We start from the raw sequence: 13370 nt of genomic DNA, 5'->3' as shown, positions 1-13370 counted from the left end.
ACTCTCGTTTTTGTCTACGAGTATTTGAAAACTTACAGAATTGTGGTCACTGTTCCCAAAGAAATCCCCCACCGCAACTTCTACCACCTGGTTTGGCTCATTCCCCAATACCAGGTCCAATTCTGCAATCTCACCCAATCTTATTCTCCCATCCATCTCTATCCCTTGAATATTCTTGTGAATTTTTCCCTTTGGTTTTGCCCTATTATTGGCAACTGGTCAAACAAATAGATCTTTCTAAGCTTTCGGCTATTCCTCCTAACATCTCTTTCAATTTGGCACCCTTTTGCTTTGAGTAAGTCTCTGAAGCACCCTTGGGATGTTTTGCTCTGTTAAAAGGCATTGTATAAAAGCAAGCTATCATTCTTAATAAAGACTTTGATATTTTCTAATCAAGCTGTTCAGAAGTGTTATTATACATCTCCTGAAGAAGTGGGACTTGAACTTGGAGGCTCCTGGCTCAGAGACAGGGACACATCCACTGCACCACAAGAGGCCTATCAGGAAAGACTTAAAGTATAAACTGAAACCATGGGGTGCTTTGTTATTTCGGGGCAAGTGGGAATTGATTATTGCATCTTTTGAGGATAAGCTGTGTAAATAAGTAGAGTTGAATAATATACGAGACAAGAATATGGGGAACTGAATTAGGTTTGATTTGTTCTTGCAGAGAACTGGCACAGATACAATGCTATTTCTGGTTGTATTTTCTTCAGTTCTAAGCTCAGGTTGAGCCACAATTTCTCCAGCAATTTCTGTTGTGGTTTCAGATATTCAGTACCCGCAATTCTTTATTTTGTTTCAAGTTCTCAGTATCTGTCCCATGTGTATGCGTGCTCACGCTTTAAAGTTATCAGATTGCAAATTAGTTGGAGCGCGGTGGTGGCGTTTTATTTCAAACTCAGCCTGTGCGCAGGTGGGACACGAACCCAGCCCTCTCAGCTCAGAGGTTGGGACATTGCCACCGCAGAGACATTCCCCGTTCTGTTAACAGCAGAGAGCTGTGCTGGACCAGGTGAGTTAGAATTGGGATTGAGGATCTTGATTCTCTCATTGGTCAAACTGGCTGAAGGGTTCCCTCCCACAGATAAGCGTGAAACCTGCCGGAACCCACAGGCGATTAGAGCCAACCAGCTGGGACACAGCGAAATGTATGAGATTTTAGAGAACACCAAACACTCGGTTAAAACAGGATTCTGGAAGCGCCACCAAACCAAAAGGTAATATCAATCTATACGCAGAAGGTAAGATTTAAAAGGCGTGGTCCATTATTAACATTAATAAGGATATTTAGAATTGGGTAACTTTGATTTTGTTTTGAAGAAACTCCAATTGGTGAACTTGTCAAGGGTAAGACGCTTTAATACATCTTTAATATTGTTACTTGGTAAAAACGAGTTTACATTGTCCCCATAAATTGCGGGGAAGGGGTGCAGAGAGGTTTTGAATTTTAACCCGGGATTGCAACTATGTCTAAATTCACGTGTGCACTGTGTACTTTTTTAATATCATTATCTACAACATGTGCAGCTCCATGTGTCTAATTTCAGAAGAGAGGGAGGGGGGCATATTATTAGAGTCCCAGAGATGTACAGCACGGAAACTGACCCTTCGGTCCACCCCGTCCATGCCGACCAGATATCCCAACCCAATCTAGTCCCACCTGCCAGCACCCGGCCCATATCCCTCCAAACCCTTCCTATTCATATACCTATCCAAATGCCTCTTAAATGTTGCAATATTTTCAATAAGTTTCTCCAACCTTTTATTGCTGATCATTCACTGTGACAGTCTTTAATCTGCTAAATGTTATTTCATTAAATCACATTTCTTTCACTTAATAAGCTTACTTTTGTCTGTGAAGTAGTCATTCGTTGATGCCTAGACTCAAAACCCTTTTGCTACTGGAGCTTCTTTTAAAAACTCTCTCTTTCTTCTAAGCTGGTGTGATTAGAGCTCCTCGGGGTACTTTCCAGTCAATCCCTCTGTTTGCAGGCCCTTTCATGCTTTTTCTGCTTATCGTGTTAGGATCATCTCCACTAAATTTGTGCATTGCCCAGACTTCAAAATCTCATGTTTTTTGTTCTCCATGTTTTGGCCCTTAACACTACAGCTTGGTGGCCCATGCCTTTCTGGTTTGATTCTTCTCTTCTTCTGTCTTGGCCTTCCATCAGAGTTTTGAAAAACTTCTCAATGAAATACCTAATTTTATACATTTGGGAGACAGGTACATGGCTAGAAAGCTTTAGAAGGATATTGGTTAAACACAGGCAAACTATGGTCAGCATGATTCCTGAAGAAAGGCTTATGCCCGAAACGTCGATTCTCCTGTTCCCTGGATGCTGCCTGACCTGCTGCGCTGTTCCAGCAACACATTTTCAGCTATGGTCAGCATGAACAAGTTGGGCTGAAGGGTCTTTTTCTGTGTTGCATGATGCTGGCTCCTCTTATGAATCGGTGCCCCTGTGATCTTCGTATTATAGAATTTTTGTTCCCCTTGGACGTATGGGTCTAGGGTGAGTGTTTTAAATCTAAAGAAAAGTAACCATATATAAATAAAGGCAAAGCTCGCAAAGTTACTTGGGAAACTAGATTAAAATTAAGGGCAGGTAGCAGTGCATTGACCACCCTCTTTTAAGGGGGAGATTTATTAAATCGCAGTAAAGATTAATGCCAGTGAGAAAGAAAGACCCTTTGAGAAGGCTACATAGTCCATGTCCAAATAAGGAACTTAAGGATAGTTTCAAATTGAAAAGAATACTGTACAAATCAACAAAGATTAGTGGCTGGTCAGAAGATTGGGCAGGTTTAAGACTGACTTAGTAAAGGAAAACGTAGAGGATGAGAGAAAGCTAGCTAGTAATGTACAAACCGATCAGAGTTTCTGCAAATATTTAATTTGGAGAAATGTAACTAAAGCTAGTGTTGGTCCTGTAGAGGGTAAGTCTGGAGAATTGATAATGGAAGTGGTGTTGAATAAGTATTTTGTCTGTCTTTTAAAGACTTAGAAAGCTTCCTTAAAAAAACTTAAAAATGAGAGGTGAAAGTGAGGGAGGAGCCTTTTAAAGCAAAGATACTGGGAAAAGTATTAGATCTAAAGATTCACAGGTCTCCAGGACCACATGACTTGCATGCTAAGGTCTTAAAAGAAGTGGCTGCAGAAATAAGATGTGTTGAGGATAATCTTCCAAAATTCCTGAAATTCTGAAAGAGTCCTAGTAGATTGGAAAATGCTGAATGAGAACAGGAAAGTATGCATCAGCATCCAGCATCTGTCACAGGGAAAGTGTTAGGATCCATTTTTAAGGTTTTTGTCGGATACTTAAAAAAAATTGTTTTTGCAGAATTCACATGACTTGGTAAAACAGATATTGCATTAAAATGATTTATTAATTTTTCTTGCAAGTAACAAACAAGGTGAGTTAACAGGCTTTTTATGGCTGTTATTTTATTTGGATTTTTAAAAGGCACTCGAAGTGCTATATCAAAACAAAAATATTTGCTCTCCTTACTTGAAGAAAGGGATATTCTTGCAGTAAAACCAGTTTGGAGAGGGTGCGTTTGATGCCATTCTGATATGGTTTTAAAGGTTGAAGGGGCCATGCCTCTACCCACTGAGGTTTAGAAGGTTGAAGGGTGAGCTTATTGAAACATAGATTCCAAGGTGACTTCAGAGTGGATTCCAGAAAACATTTCCTCTTGTGGAGAAGGCTAGAAAAGCAGAAACAGTTTAAGAATGAGGTTTCTGTTTTTTTAGGTCAAAGATGAATACTTTCTCCCTCTAAAGGTCATTGTATTAGGAATCTTCCCAGAAAGCAATGCAGGTTGTGTTATTGCATTTATTGGACCCTGGCTAAGATGAATGTTATTTTATAGACAAAACATTGGAACTGAAACCAAAGAGATCAGCCATAATATCAACAAACCAGCTCACTGGGGCTGAATGGCCTATACCTACTCCTCTGTTCCTAAAATGTTCTGATTCTCACTTCTATTCATACGTGAGATGTGCTTAGGCCAGCATTTATTGCCCATTCCTAATTGCCCAAAGACTTAATTAAAAACCAACCATATTGCTAAGCGTCTGGCATCCCATGTACATCAGACCAAGTAAGAATGACAGACAGATTCATTCTTTTAAAAGATATTAGTGAACCAGCTTTGTTTCTTACATGAATTGGCAATGTTCATAATTAGATGAGATTTTCAATCCAGTTTTTCATTGAATTCAAGTTTTGCTATCTGCCACAATGGGACACACAGCCACATCACCAAAATGTAAGCTTGGGATTCTGGATGACTAGTCCAGTGACATTACAGCATATATTTAATATTCTGTCTTTCAATAAGCTGAAAGTAAACAAGGTATTGAATTAAAAGTGTAAACTTGGAATGAAAGAAAAATAAAACCTACAGTATGGGAAATAAGTTGAAAAGCTTTATGGATAGAAGGGGCTGCATTTTCTCTGGTATTCTACGTCAGCAATGTCTATATGTTATCTCTTGAGTATTCAAGGGTATATTTTTCATTGTAGCAATAATGTCAGTAAGAAATCATTTGTTTAGAACTGTAATTAAAGTTCTTTGTCTAAATCTTAAGTGAGGGTCCAAGGGTCCAGACTTGCATAGTCTTGTAATGTTCATTTGCCCAAGTGAATGTTCTCCATATAGTCAATGCTGTTTTTAAAATGCAGACTTTCTGATCCATGATGCTATACTTTTGAAGCCATCTCTCATAATTTATAGCCTTTGTACCAGGAAACCTGAAACTGTAGTTAAAATCAGTTTCAAGGTTTAAGGTATTTTGGTGATTCTGAAGCGAGGACGAGGTCTTTCGCCAAGAGTGAAGCATATTCAAGCTTCCTGTGGTTTGTATGTATCAGGGTGACTGACTGCTTTCCAGACGGTGAACTGTAATACACAATAGAGGGTGATTAAGCGATTTCAGAACACCTACTTTTAACTGAATAAAACCCAGACCTCTATTGATGGAACCATGGTTAATAGAACAACAAGATCCATCAAATAGGATGGGGTAGAACCTTACACTGCCATTGCGTTAGTTACTTTGACATAATCTCAAGCTGGGGAGGGAACACAAAGCTCACTAGATTGCAAATAACACTGCTCAATTTGTCTTATTTTAATGTGTTTGCTTTATGAACTTGGGTATGTGCTGTTCTCTGCCTCAATGTTTGCAAATTTTTAGGTGTTAGGAATTATTGGAAAGAGCACCATTGATTTAGGTAAGATTAGAGCATGTTTACAGCACAGAGATCCAAGCTTTTGTTTGCATACTATTTGAATGTCTACTACAAGTATCAAAACCATTTTTTCCCCAATACTGATATTCTTACTTATTCAATTCTATAAACCATATTTTCTACTTCCCATGGTTCACTAATATCCTTTTAGGGAAGGAAACTACCATTCTTACCCCGTCTGGCCTACATATGACCACAAAACCAACACAATGTAGTTGAGTCTTAACCGCCCTCTGGGCAATTAGTGATGGCAACAAATGCTGACCTAGCTATCGATGCCCACATCCTGTGAATAACTAAAAGAAATGTGTTCCTGTAAAGGCTAGTTTAAGCACAGTAAGACTGACAAACTGATTTACATTTGTTATTTGTTTAGTCATACTTATTTTGCGTTTATTCAAGGATAAATGCATGATGCGATTTTTGAAAAGATTTGTAGCTCAGGTTGTGGTTTCAGTTGTAAGTCTGCTCACTGAGCTGGTAGATTTGTTCTAAGACATTTCGTCACCATGCTGGGTAACGTCATCAGTATCCTGCTTTCTATTTGTGTCTTGTGGTGGGTGATAGCACTTCCGGTTCTTTTTCTGAAAAAAGAAAAATAGAAGATTTGTAGCTCAGGTTGTGGTTTCAGTTGTAAGTCTGCTCACTGAGCTGGTAGATTTGTTCTAAGACATTTCGTCACCATGCTGGGTAACGTCATCAGTATCCTGCTTTCTATTTGTGTCTTGGTCTTGTGATGGGTGATAGCACTTCTGGTTCTTTTTCTGAAAAAAGAAAAATAGAAAGCAGGACAGAACACCAGCTCTTCAATGGAGGCTGAACGATGATGTTACCTAGTTGGTGACAAAACATCTGAGAAATTGACCAGCTCAGCGAGCAAACTTACAACCATAAATGCATGATGGCTGAAGCAAGAAGAATTGCAAAAGCTGAAAAATTAGTGTAAGGATTCATTTGGTGCCATAAATACAAAGATGTTTTTGTTAGCAAAGAATGCTATGTAGGGAGAGATTTTAATAAATGTCTAGACGTACCTCTGAAGTAGGCTGCGATACGACTAGTGCTTCAAAAGTTGCTTCTACTACGAAGTTTGACCATGTATAGCTTGAAATGTGCTGCCATGTAGTCTCTCTATCCTGTAACAATAAACAGTGCTGAACAGTAACTAGGAAGCCTGGCCTAAACTTGTATCACGACCTGACGAACCCACATGAGAACCCGAACCAACATGTTTTGGATGTGGTTTCTAATCCATTTAGAAACTGTTGTACAAAAATAATTAGCCTCTTATATGTTGCCCCTCATGATTCCAATTCTTCTTGTCCAAACGCAACCACTGCATCTCCAGTAATAACTTATCTTCTTGCTTTGTATGACTAATTCTGGAGACACTAATCTATCCTTGTTGAATTGAATTGAATTGAATTTATTGTCATGTGTACCGAGGCACAGTGAAAAGCTTTATCTTGCGAGCAATACAGGCAGATCACAGAGTTAAGTAGCATAGGTAGTAAATAATAGGTAAACAGCGGCAAAAACAAAAACAGAGGTACAGGCGAATGTTAAGAGTTTGAGAGTCCATTCAATATTCTAACAACAGTAGGGTAGAAGCTGTTGCGAAACCGGCTGGTGCGTGTGTTTAGGCTTCTGTACCTTCTCCCCAATGGTAGAGGTTGTGGAAACACATTGCCAGGGTGGGATGGATCTTTAAGAATATTGGCGGCCTTTCTTTGACAGCAGGCCTAGTAGATAGATTCCATAGATGGGAGGTTGGCCTTTGTGATTGTCAGGGCTGAGTTCATCACTCTCTGTAACCATCTCCGATCTTGAATGGTACAGTTGCCATACCAGGTAGTGATACATCCAGACAGAATGCTCTAGATGGCGCACCTATAAAAGTTGGCAAGGGTATTCGCCGTCATGCCAAATTTCCTTAGCTGCTGAGGAAGAAGAGAGGCTGTTGGGCCTTTGTAACTAGTGTGTCCGCATGAGTCCAAGAAAGCTGTTGTGGATGACCACTCCTCGGAGCTTGACACCCGCCACTAGTTCCACCTCTGTGCTGCTAATGTTGTAGGAGGACGTGAGTAACATCCTGCCAAAAGTCAGTAATGAGTTCCTTGGTTTTGTTGGCATTGAGAGCTAGGTTGTTCTCAGTGCACCATTTTTCCAGGTTTTCCCGTCTGTAGTCTTTCGTAGCCGTCTGATTTTCGACCAACTATGGTGGTGTCATCAGCGAATTTGTAAATAGCATTAGTCTGGCTGTCTCCAGCCTCTTCCCAATTAGTTCATTATATTTTTGGTTATTAAAGCTAGATTGTACCCTTGACTTCACTATCATTATCTACTGCTGTAAACATCTCTTATGTTCCCAAAACCAGAAAATGCCTTTACATTAGAAAACCACTTGGGAAATGTAGGAATTCAACAGTTGAAACATTCCATTTAACAGAGGCGTGGCAAGTTGGGGTCATGTGTGACAAATGTAACTTCAGCGGGTGGGAATTCCTCTGGGGCTCAGAAAAAGTACAATTGAACAATGTTTGTTTAACATTAATGGTTAATAAGCAATATTAGATTATATTAGATTCTCTAAAGTGTGGAATCAGACCCTTCGGCCCAACAAGTCCACACCACCCCTCTGAAGAGAAACCCACCCAAACCCATTCCCCTACCCTATATTTACCCCTGACTAATTCACCTAATACTATGGGCAATTTAGCATGGCCAATTCACCTGATCTGCACATTTTTGGATTGTGGGAGGAAACTGGAGCACCCGGAGGAAACCCACGCAGACACAGGGAGAATGTGCAAACTCCACACAGACAGGTGGGAATCGAACCCAGATGCTGAGAGGCAGCAGTGCTAACCACTGAGCCACCGTGCCACCCATTAAATAGCCTGCTGCTCCATTGCATGGCATAACACAAATGCAGATGGGTGATGTGAGCAGCTACTGCTGGCGGATAAAGCCTACTGCACCTAGTATTCCCAGGCGATCTCCCATCCAAGTACTAACCAGGCCTGAGTCCGCTTAGCTTCCGAGATCAGACGAGATTGGGCATTTTCAGATGGCAACAAACAATATGCCGTGCCTCACGTTGTGGGCCATGATCTCCACAGTGGGGTAGCTAGACAGGCATGTGTGCTGCAGCTTTTAAATCTGTTTTGTTTAGCAGGTACCGTCAGCTGGCCAATCTTGAGGCCCGAATCCTGTCCTGAAGCTTTTTTAAATTACCTAACTTTGCAGATTAAACAGCTCCTGCTATGCACTCTCCTGTCCCTTATTCACCCACACCTACACCCCCAAACCACCACTTTCTCAATTCTTCACTACATCCACTCCCTTCATCAGGGCAGTTTCACCCTTTCCTCACCTCCCCACCCCATCACTGGTCTCTTCTACACCCAGACAACACCATAGAAAAACTGCAGTATCCTTTCAGTTCACTTTTATTGTCATCTCACAAAAACTCAAACTAATAAAAAAAAGCATTGCCCAAACTAGCCTTTAACATGTACTTGAGCCTTTGATATGGGATGAGTCATCATTTTGATTAGATTACTTACAGTGTGGAAGCAGGCCCTTCGGCCCAACAAGTCCACACTGACCCGCCGAAGCGCAACCCACCCAGACCCATTCCCCTACATTTATTCCTTCACCTAACACTACGGGCAATTTAGCATGGCCAATTCACCTAACCTGCACATTTTTTGTTTGGACTGTGGAAGGAAACCGGAGCACCCGGAGAAAACCCACGCAGACACAGGGAGAATATGCAAACTCCACACAGTCAGTCGCCTGAGGCGGGAATTGAACCCAGGTCTCTAGCGCTGTGAGGCAGCAGTGCTAACCACTGTGCCGCCCAATTGATGATGAACATGACTATGCTGCTTCTAAATAACCTTGCATTTGTACTGACTGAACCAAAGGGAGGTCAGGTCCCACTGCATTGTTCACAGTTCTTTATTTAAGCTGCAACAGAATGTATCTCCGTACTTGGTCTGTTTTAGCCAAGTTGTGAATTGTGTAAGAATTGAATGGAATGTTTAACTCACTAATCTGTGCACAAAGTCTTAGCTTATTGGGTGGATTGCCATCCAGATACAATGGCAGCAATTGTAACATGTCAGGACCTTCTTAACTAGTCATTCTGTGCCTTGGCTTGCGAGTGTGTCCCATAGGAGCTCCCCTTTTATCCTGTATGCACTGTGCCCAGCATGGAAAAAATCAGTAAGTTGCTCTTTAATTCTACATGCTGGCTTTTAATGACCTTTTCAACAAGTGCAAGGTGAGTTTACATATATGTGCTAATGAGGCCCAGATCTACTCCTTACTTACTTTCTTTCATCCTGTAACTACATCTATTGGACAGTCTGCTCATATCAAGATATGAACATAGAATGTGGACAAATGGGGGGTTTTCTTCTTTGGCAGGAAGAATAGAGAAGCTGAATATTATTTACATGCAGAAAGCCCCTTAGCTAAGGAAGGGTATTCTGGCATTGGAGTCAGTCCAGAGAAGGTTCACAAGGCCGATACCAGCTATGGAGGGACTGCCTTATGAGGAAATGTTCAGTAGATTGGGCCTATACGTTTTGGAATATAGAAGAATAAGAGGCAACGTGATTAAAAGATACAAGATACTTAAGGGACTTGACTGAGTACAGGAGTTGGGAGGTCATGTTGCGCCTGTACAGGATATTAGTTAGGCCACTGTTGGAATATTGCATGCAATTCTGGTCTCCTTCCTATCGGAAAGATGTTGTGAAACTTGAAAGGGCTCAGAAAAGATTTACAAGGATGTTGCCAGGGTTGGAGGATCTGAGCTACAGGGAGAGACTGAACAGGTTGGGTGGTGGAGGCTGGTACAATTGCAACATTTAAGAGGCACTTGGATGGGTATATGAATAGGAAGGGTTTGGAGGGATATGGACCGGGTGCTGGCAGGTGGGACTAGATTGGGTTGGGATATCTGGTTGGCGTGGACAGGTTGGACCGAAGGGTCTGTTTCCATGCTGTACATCTCTATGATAGGAAATGTTGTTTCCCCTTGTTGGAGAGTCCAGGATCAGAGGGCATAATCTCCCAATCGGGAATCACACCTCTAAGGCATGGATGAGGAATTTCTTCTCTGAGGGTTGTGTATCTGGAATTCTTTACCACAGGTTCTAGATTATTCAGTATGTTTAAGGCTGAAAGAGAATTTTATTCAGGTAAGAAAATTAAGGATTATGGGGTAAAGGAACGAAAGTGGAGTTGGGGGTTGCTCAAGTCTACTGCAATCTTATTGAATGGTGGACCAGACTGAACAAGCCTAACGGTGTTTATTTTTGTCCCTAACGTTTCACCCACCATTGATAGTAATGCTTTTGATTCTGATTTACTGTGCTCTGGGGAATACTTATCCCTAGGTATTTCTATTGCCTCAAATAATTCACAACTAAAATAGGAACTTATAGGCTAATCATTGTTTCAATTAGTTCGTAATTTTATATTTTACTTTGTATTGCTATGCTGTTTATTGCCATATAATTTGAGTTCAGTGCATTATGTGATATTCTGCATTACACCAAAAGAGTTTGGCTACTTTATCAGCTTCTACTGACTCCCAGAAATACAGAAACCCGCATTTGCTTTTGATTCAGGCTAGTAAAAATGGGTTTACATTAATTTCCAGTCATGCAAAGGCCCCAGAAGTAAAATCCCACTGTTCTGGGAGAATGTTCATGATTCCCTCCTCAACTATCCTTCACCATCCTGGGCATGTTTTCAAAACAATTTTTTTTGTACAACATGGCTATTAGTCTGAACTGGAAGGAGACTAGTATGTTGGTTTAAAAAACATTAATCCATTCAATTTGTAAGTCAAAACAAATTCCAAGAAATTCAGTTTTATTATAATATTATTATAAAACTCAAGTATTTTTGGAAGTGTTTTTAATTGCAAGTCTAAGTTTGAAATGACAAACCTAAAACCTCTCATTCATAGATCATTTAGTTTTTGATATTTGACTCTGGCTGAAATGTTTAAATCAACGTGACTACTTTTACATCACAAATGGATAAGAATAAGAAATGAAACTTAAACAGTCTGCAATTCTACTTACAAGTTTTCACTGGTAAGTTTGAATGTGCATGAGGAATTTGTAGCTGTCAGTTTTGTAATATGTTATTGCGTGAGAAAAATATTGTATTAAAGAATGACAATTTTTCATTTATTACCCTTGAGCTTGTTAGTTGGCAGAGACAAAGGTCTGAGAACTGGCCTTGAAAATGTTGCAATGTAGATTATGAGAAGAGATAAGACAATTCCAGTATGCACCATAAATTGAGTTACACAATTGATACTACTTCTGGTACAGGACCCATCCTAATTTACATTACGGAACTTGAAAGTCTGATGCAGTTAGAAAAGTGTTAGGCTCAGTCTTATCCATTTTTGGTTTATTTCCTATTTGTTCTTAGGGTTGGCGCTTAAAAGTAGGAATGGAGTTATATTCATGGAGAGATGGTAGCATAGTGGTTAGGTCACTGAGTTAGTCACCTGGAGGATCAGGCTAATGCTCTTGGGGGGGGAAAAATCAATTTCAAGTTACTACCTTTCTATTTCAGAAATATTATCTTGTACTGGTGACCAGGGCAGCTATCATTGTTGTAAAAAACCATGTGGTTCACTCAGGAAATCTGCTATTCTAGACTGTAATTTACTCCAAGTCCAAAACAAATCACTGAGTTCAAACGCAGTAAGGCATTGACAATGGCAGCATTTGTACCCAATGCTCAGCGAATAAAAGAATAAGGAAAAAAAAATTGATATGGGGGACGAAGCTACACACTTTTAAAACTGCTAGTTTTTACTACAATCTGAATAGTTTTGTAATGGATCTTGCTATTTATAAGCCATTGTTGCACAGGGCCAGATTATTTGTGATTTATGTTATGGGTTGGTCTCAAATTGCTGTGTAGTGGATTTACAAGCTTCAAACATTTTCAGCAGTGATTTTATTTTATCATATGATTGCTAAATGGCCAAGAAGGGTGGTCAGTTAGCTCGGTTGGCTGGATGGCTGGCTTACAATGCAGAGTAATTCCAACAGCATGGGTTCAATTCCCGCACCAGATGAGGTTACCATGAGGACTGTCCTAAATCTTTCCCCTTGCCTGTGGCATGGTGACCACCAGTTATCTAATTCTAATGAGAGCAGCCTTATGGTCTCCTCTGCATTGGGGAGACAGGATGCCAATTTGTAGGATGTTTCAGAGAACATCTCTAGGGGACACACACCAAACAACTCCACCAGCCTGTGGCCAACATCTTCAACTCCCCCTCCCACTCTGCCAAGAATATGCAAGTCCTGGGTGTCCTCCACTCCAAATCCTAACCACCTGACACCTGGAGGAAGAATGCCTCATCTTCCACCTTGGGACCCTCCAACCACACTGCATCAGTGTCAATTTCACCAGTTTCCACATTCCCCGCACCATTCTGATGAAGGGCTTATGCCTGAAATGTCAACTGTCCTGCTCCTTGGATGCTGCCTAACATGATGTGCTTTTCCAGCTCCACACCTTTTCCAGCCCCGTGGTTTGGTAAGACTATGGCAATTTTACTTTAGCTTAACATGGCCAAAAATTTGGTACTTCAGTGTAAGAAAAGCATGAGATTGTAGAGAGTGTTGGAAGATTGCAGTTGGACGTTTTCCCAAGATGGGATCCCTGAGCATGAGCTAGTTAAGTATGACCCCATTCTGTAGGTTTGTTATTCTTCCAGCAAAGTAAATATGCAAACACAAGGTTAGCCATCTGAAGGCTCTCAAACTCACTCTCGAATTTGAACCCATTAACTTCAGTGATTTGTTTTCAGGTCACAGCAAGCACTCTGTGTTAAGAGGTTACTTTGCGATGAAAATGTATTTGCTTAGGAATAATTTGAAACAGCATGACGCATACTAGGCAGTAATCTGTATCCTCTTCATTATATGGAAAATAAGGTCACAGAGGCAAAACAAAGATTCTTGCTATCCATGCAGTAATCAATATTTTGAACTGAACAGTGATATTTTGTGAACATTTTGCAAATGAGGTCTTATTATTGTGAGAGAA

At 40.6% G+C, this 13370-nt stretch overlaps 1 protein-coding gene across 1 annotated transcript in view; it reads left to right on the top strand.

Annotated features, from left to right (window-relative positions):
- Positions 1 to 930: 930 nt before the first annotated feature.
- LOC122565335 (GRAM domain-containing protein 2B-like) overlaps positions 931 to 13370 on the top strand; it is a 95954-nt gene continuing 83514 nt past the window's right edge. The window contains exons 1-2 of the mRNA XM_043721201.1: positions 931 to 1015; positions 1088 to 1220. Of these exons, the coding sequence (XP_043577136.1) occupies positions 1150 to 1220 (71 nt within the window). The 5' untranslated portion in view covers positions 931 to 1015; positions 1088 to 1149. The remainder of the gene's footprint in view (positions 1016 to 1087; positions 1221 to 13370) is intronic.

The sequence above is a fragment of the Chiloscyllium plagiosum genome, chromosome 31 (assembly GCF_004010195.1).
Source record: "Chiloscyllium plagiosum isolate BGI_BamShark_2017 chromosome 31, ASM401019v2, whole genome shotgun sequence".
In the NCBI taxonomy this organism is placed as follows: domain Eukaryota; kingdom Metazoa; phylum Chordata; class Chondrichthyes; order Orectolobiformes; family Hemiscylliidae; genus Chiloscyllium; species Chiloscyllium plagiosum.
The sequence above is the reverse complement of the archived record's forward strand: the minus strand, read 5'-3'. Positions and strand labels throughout refer to the sequence as shown.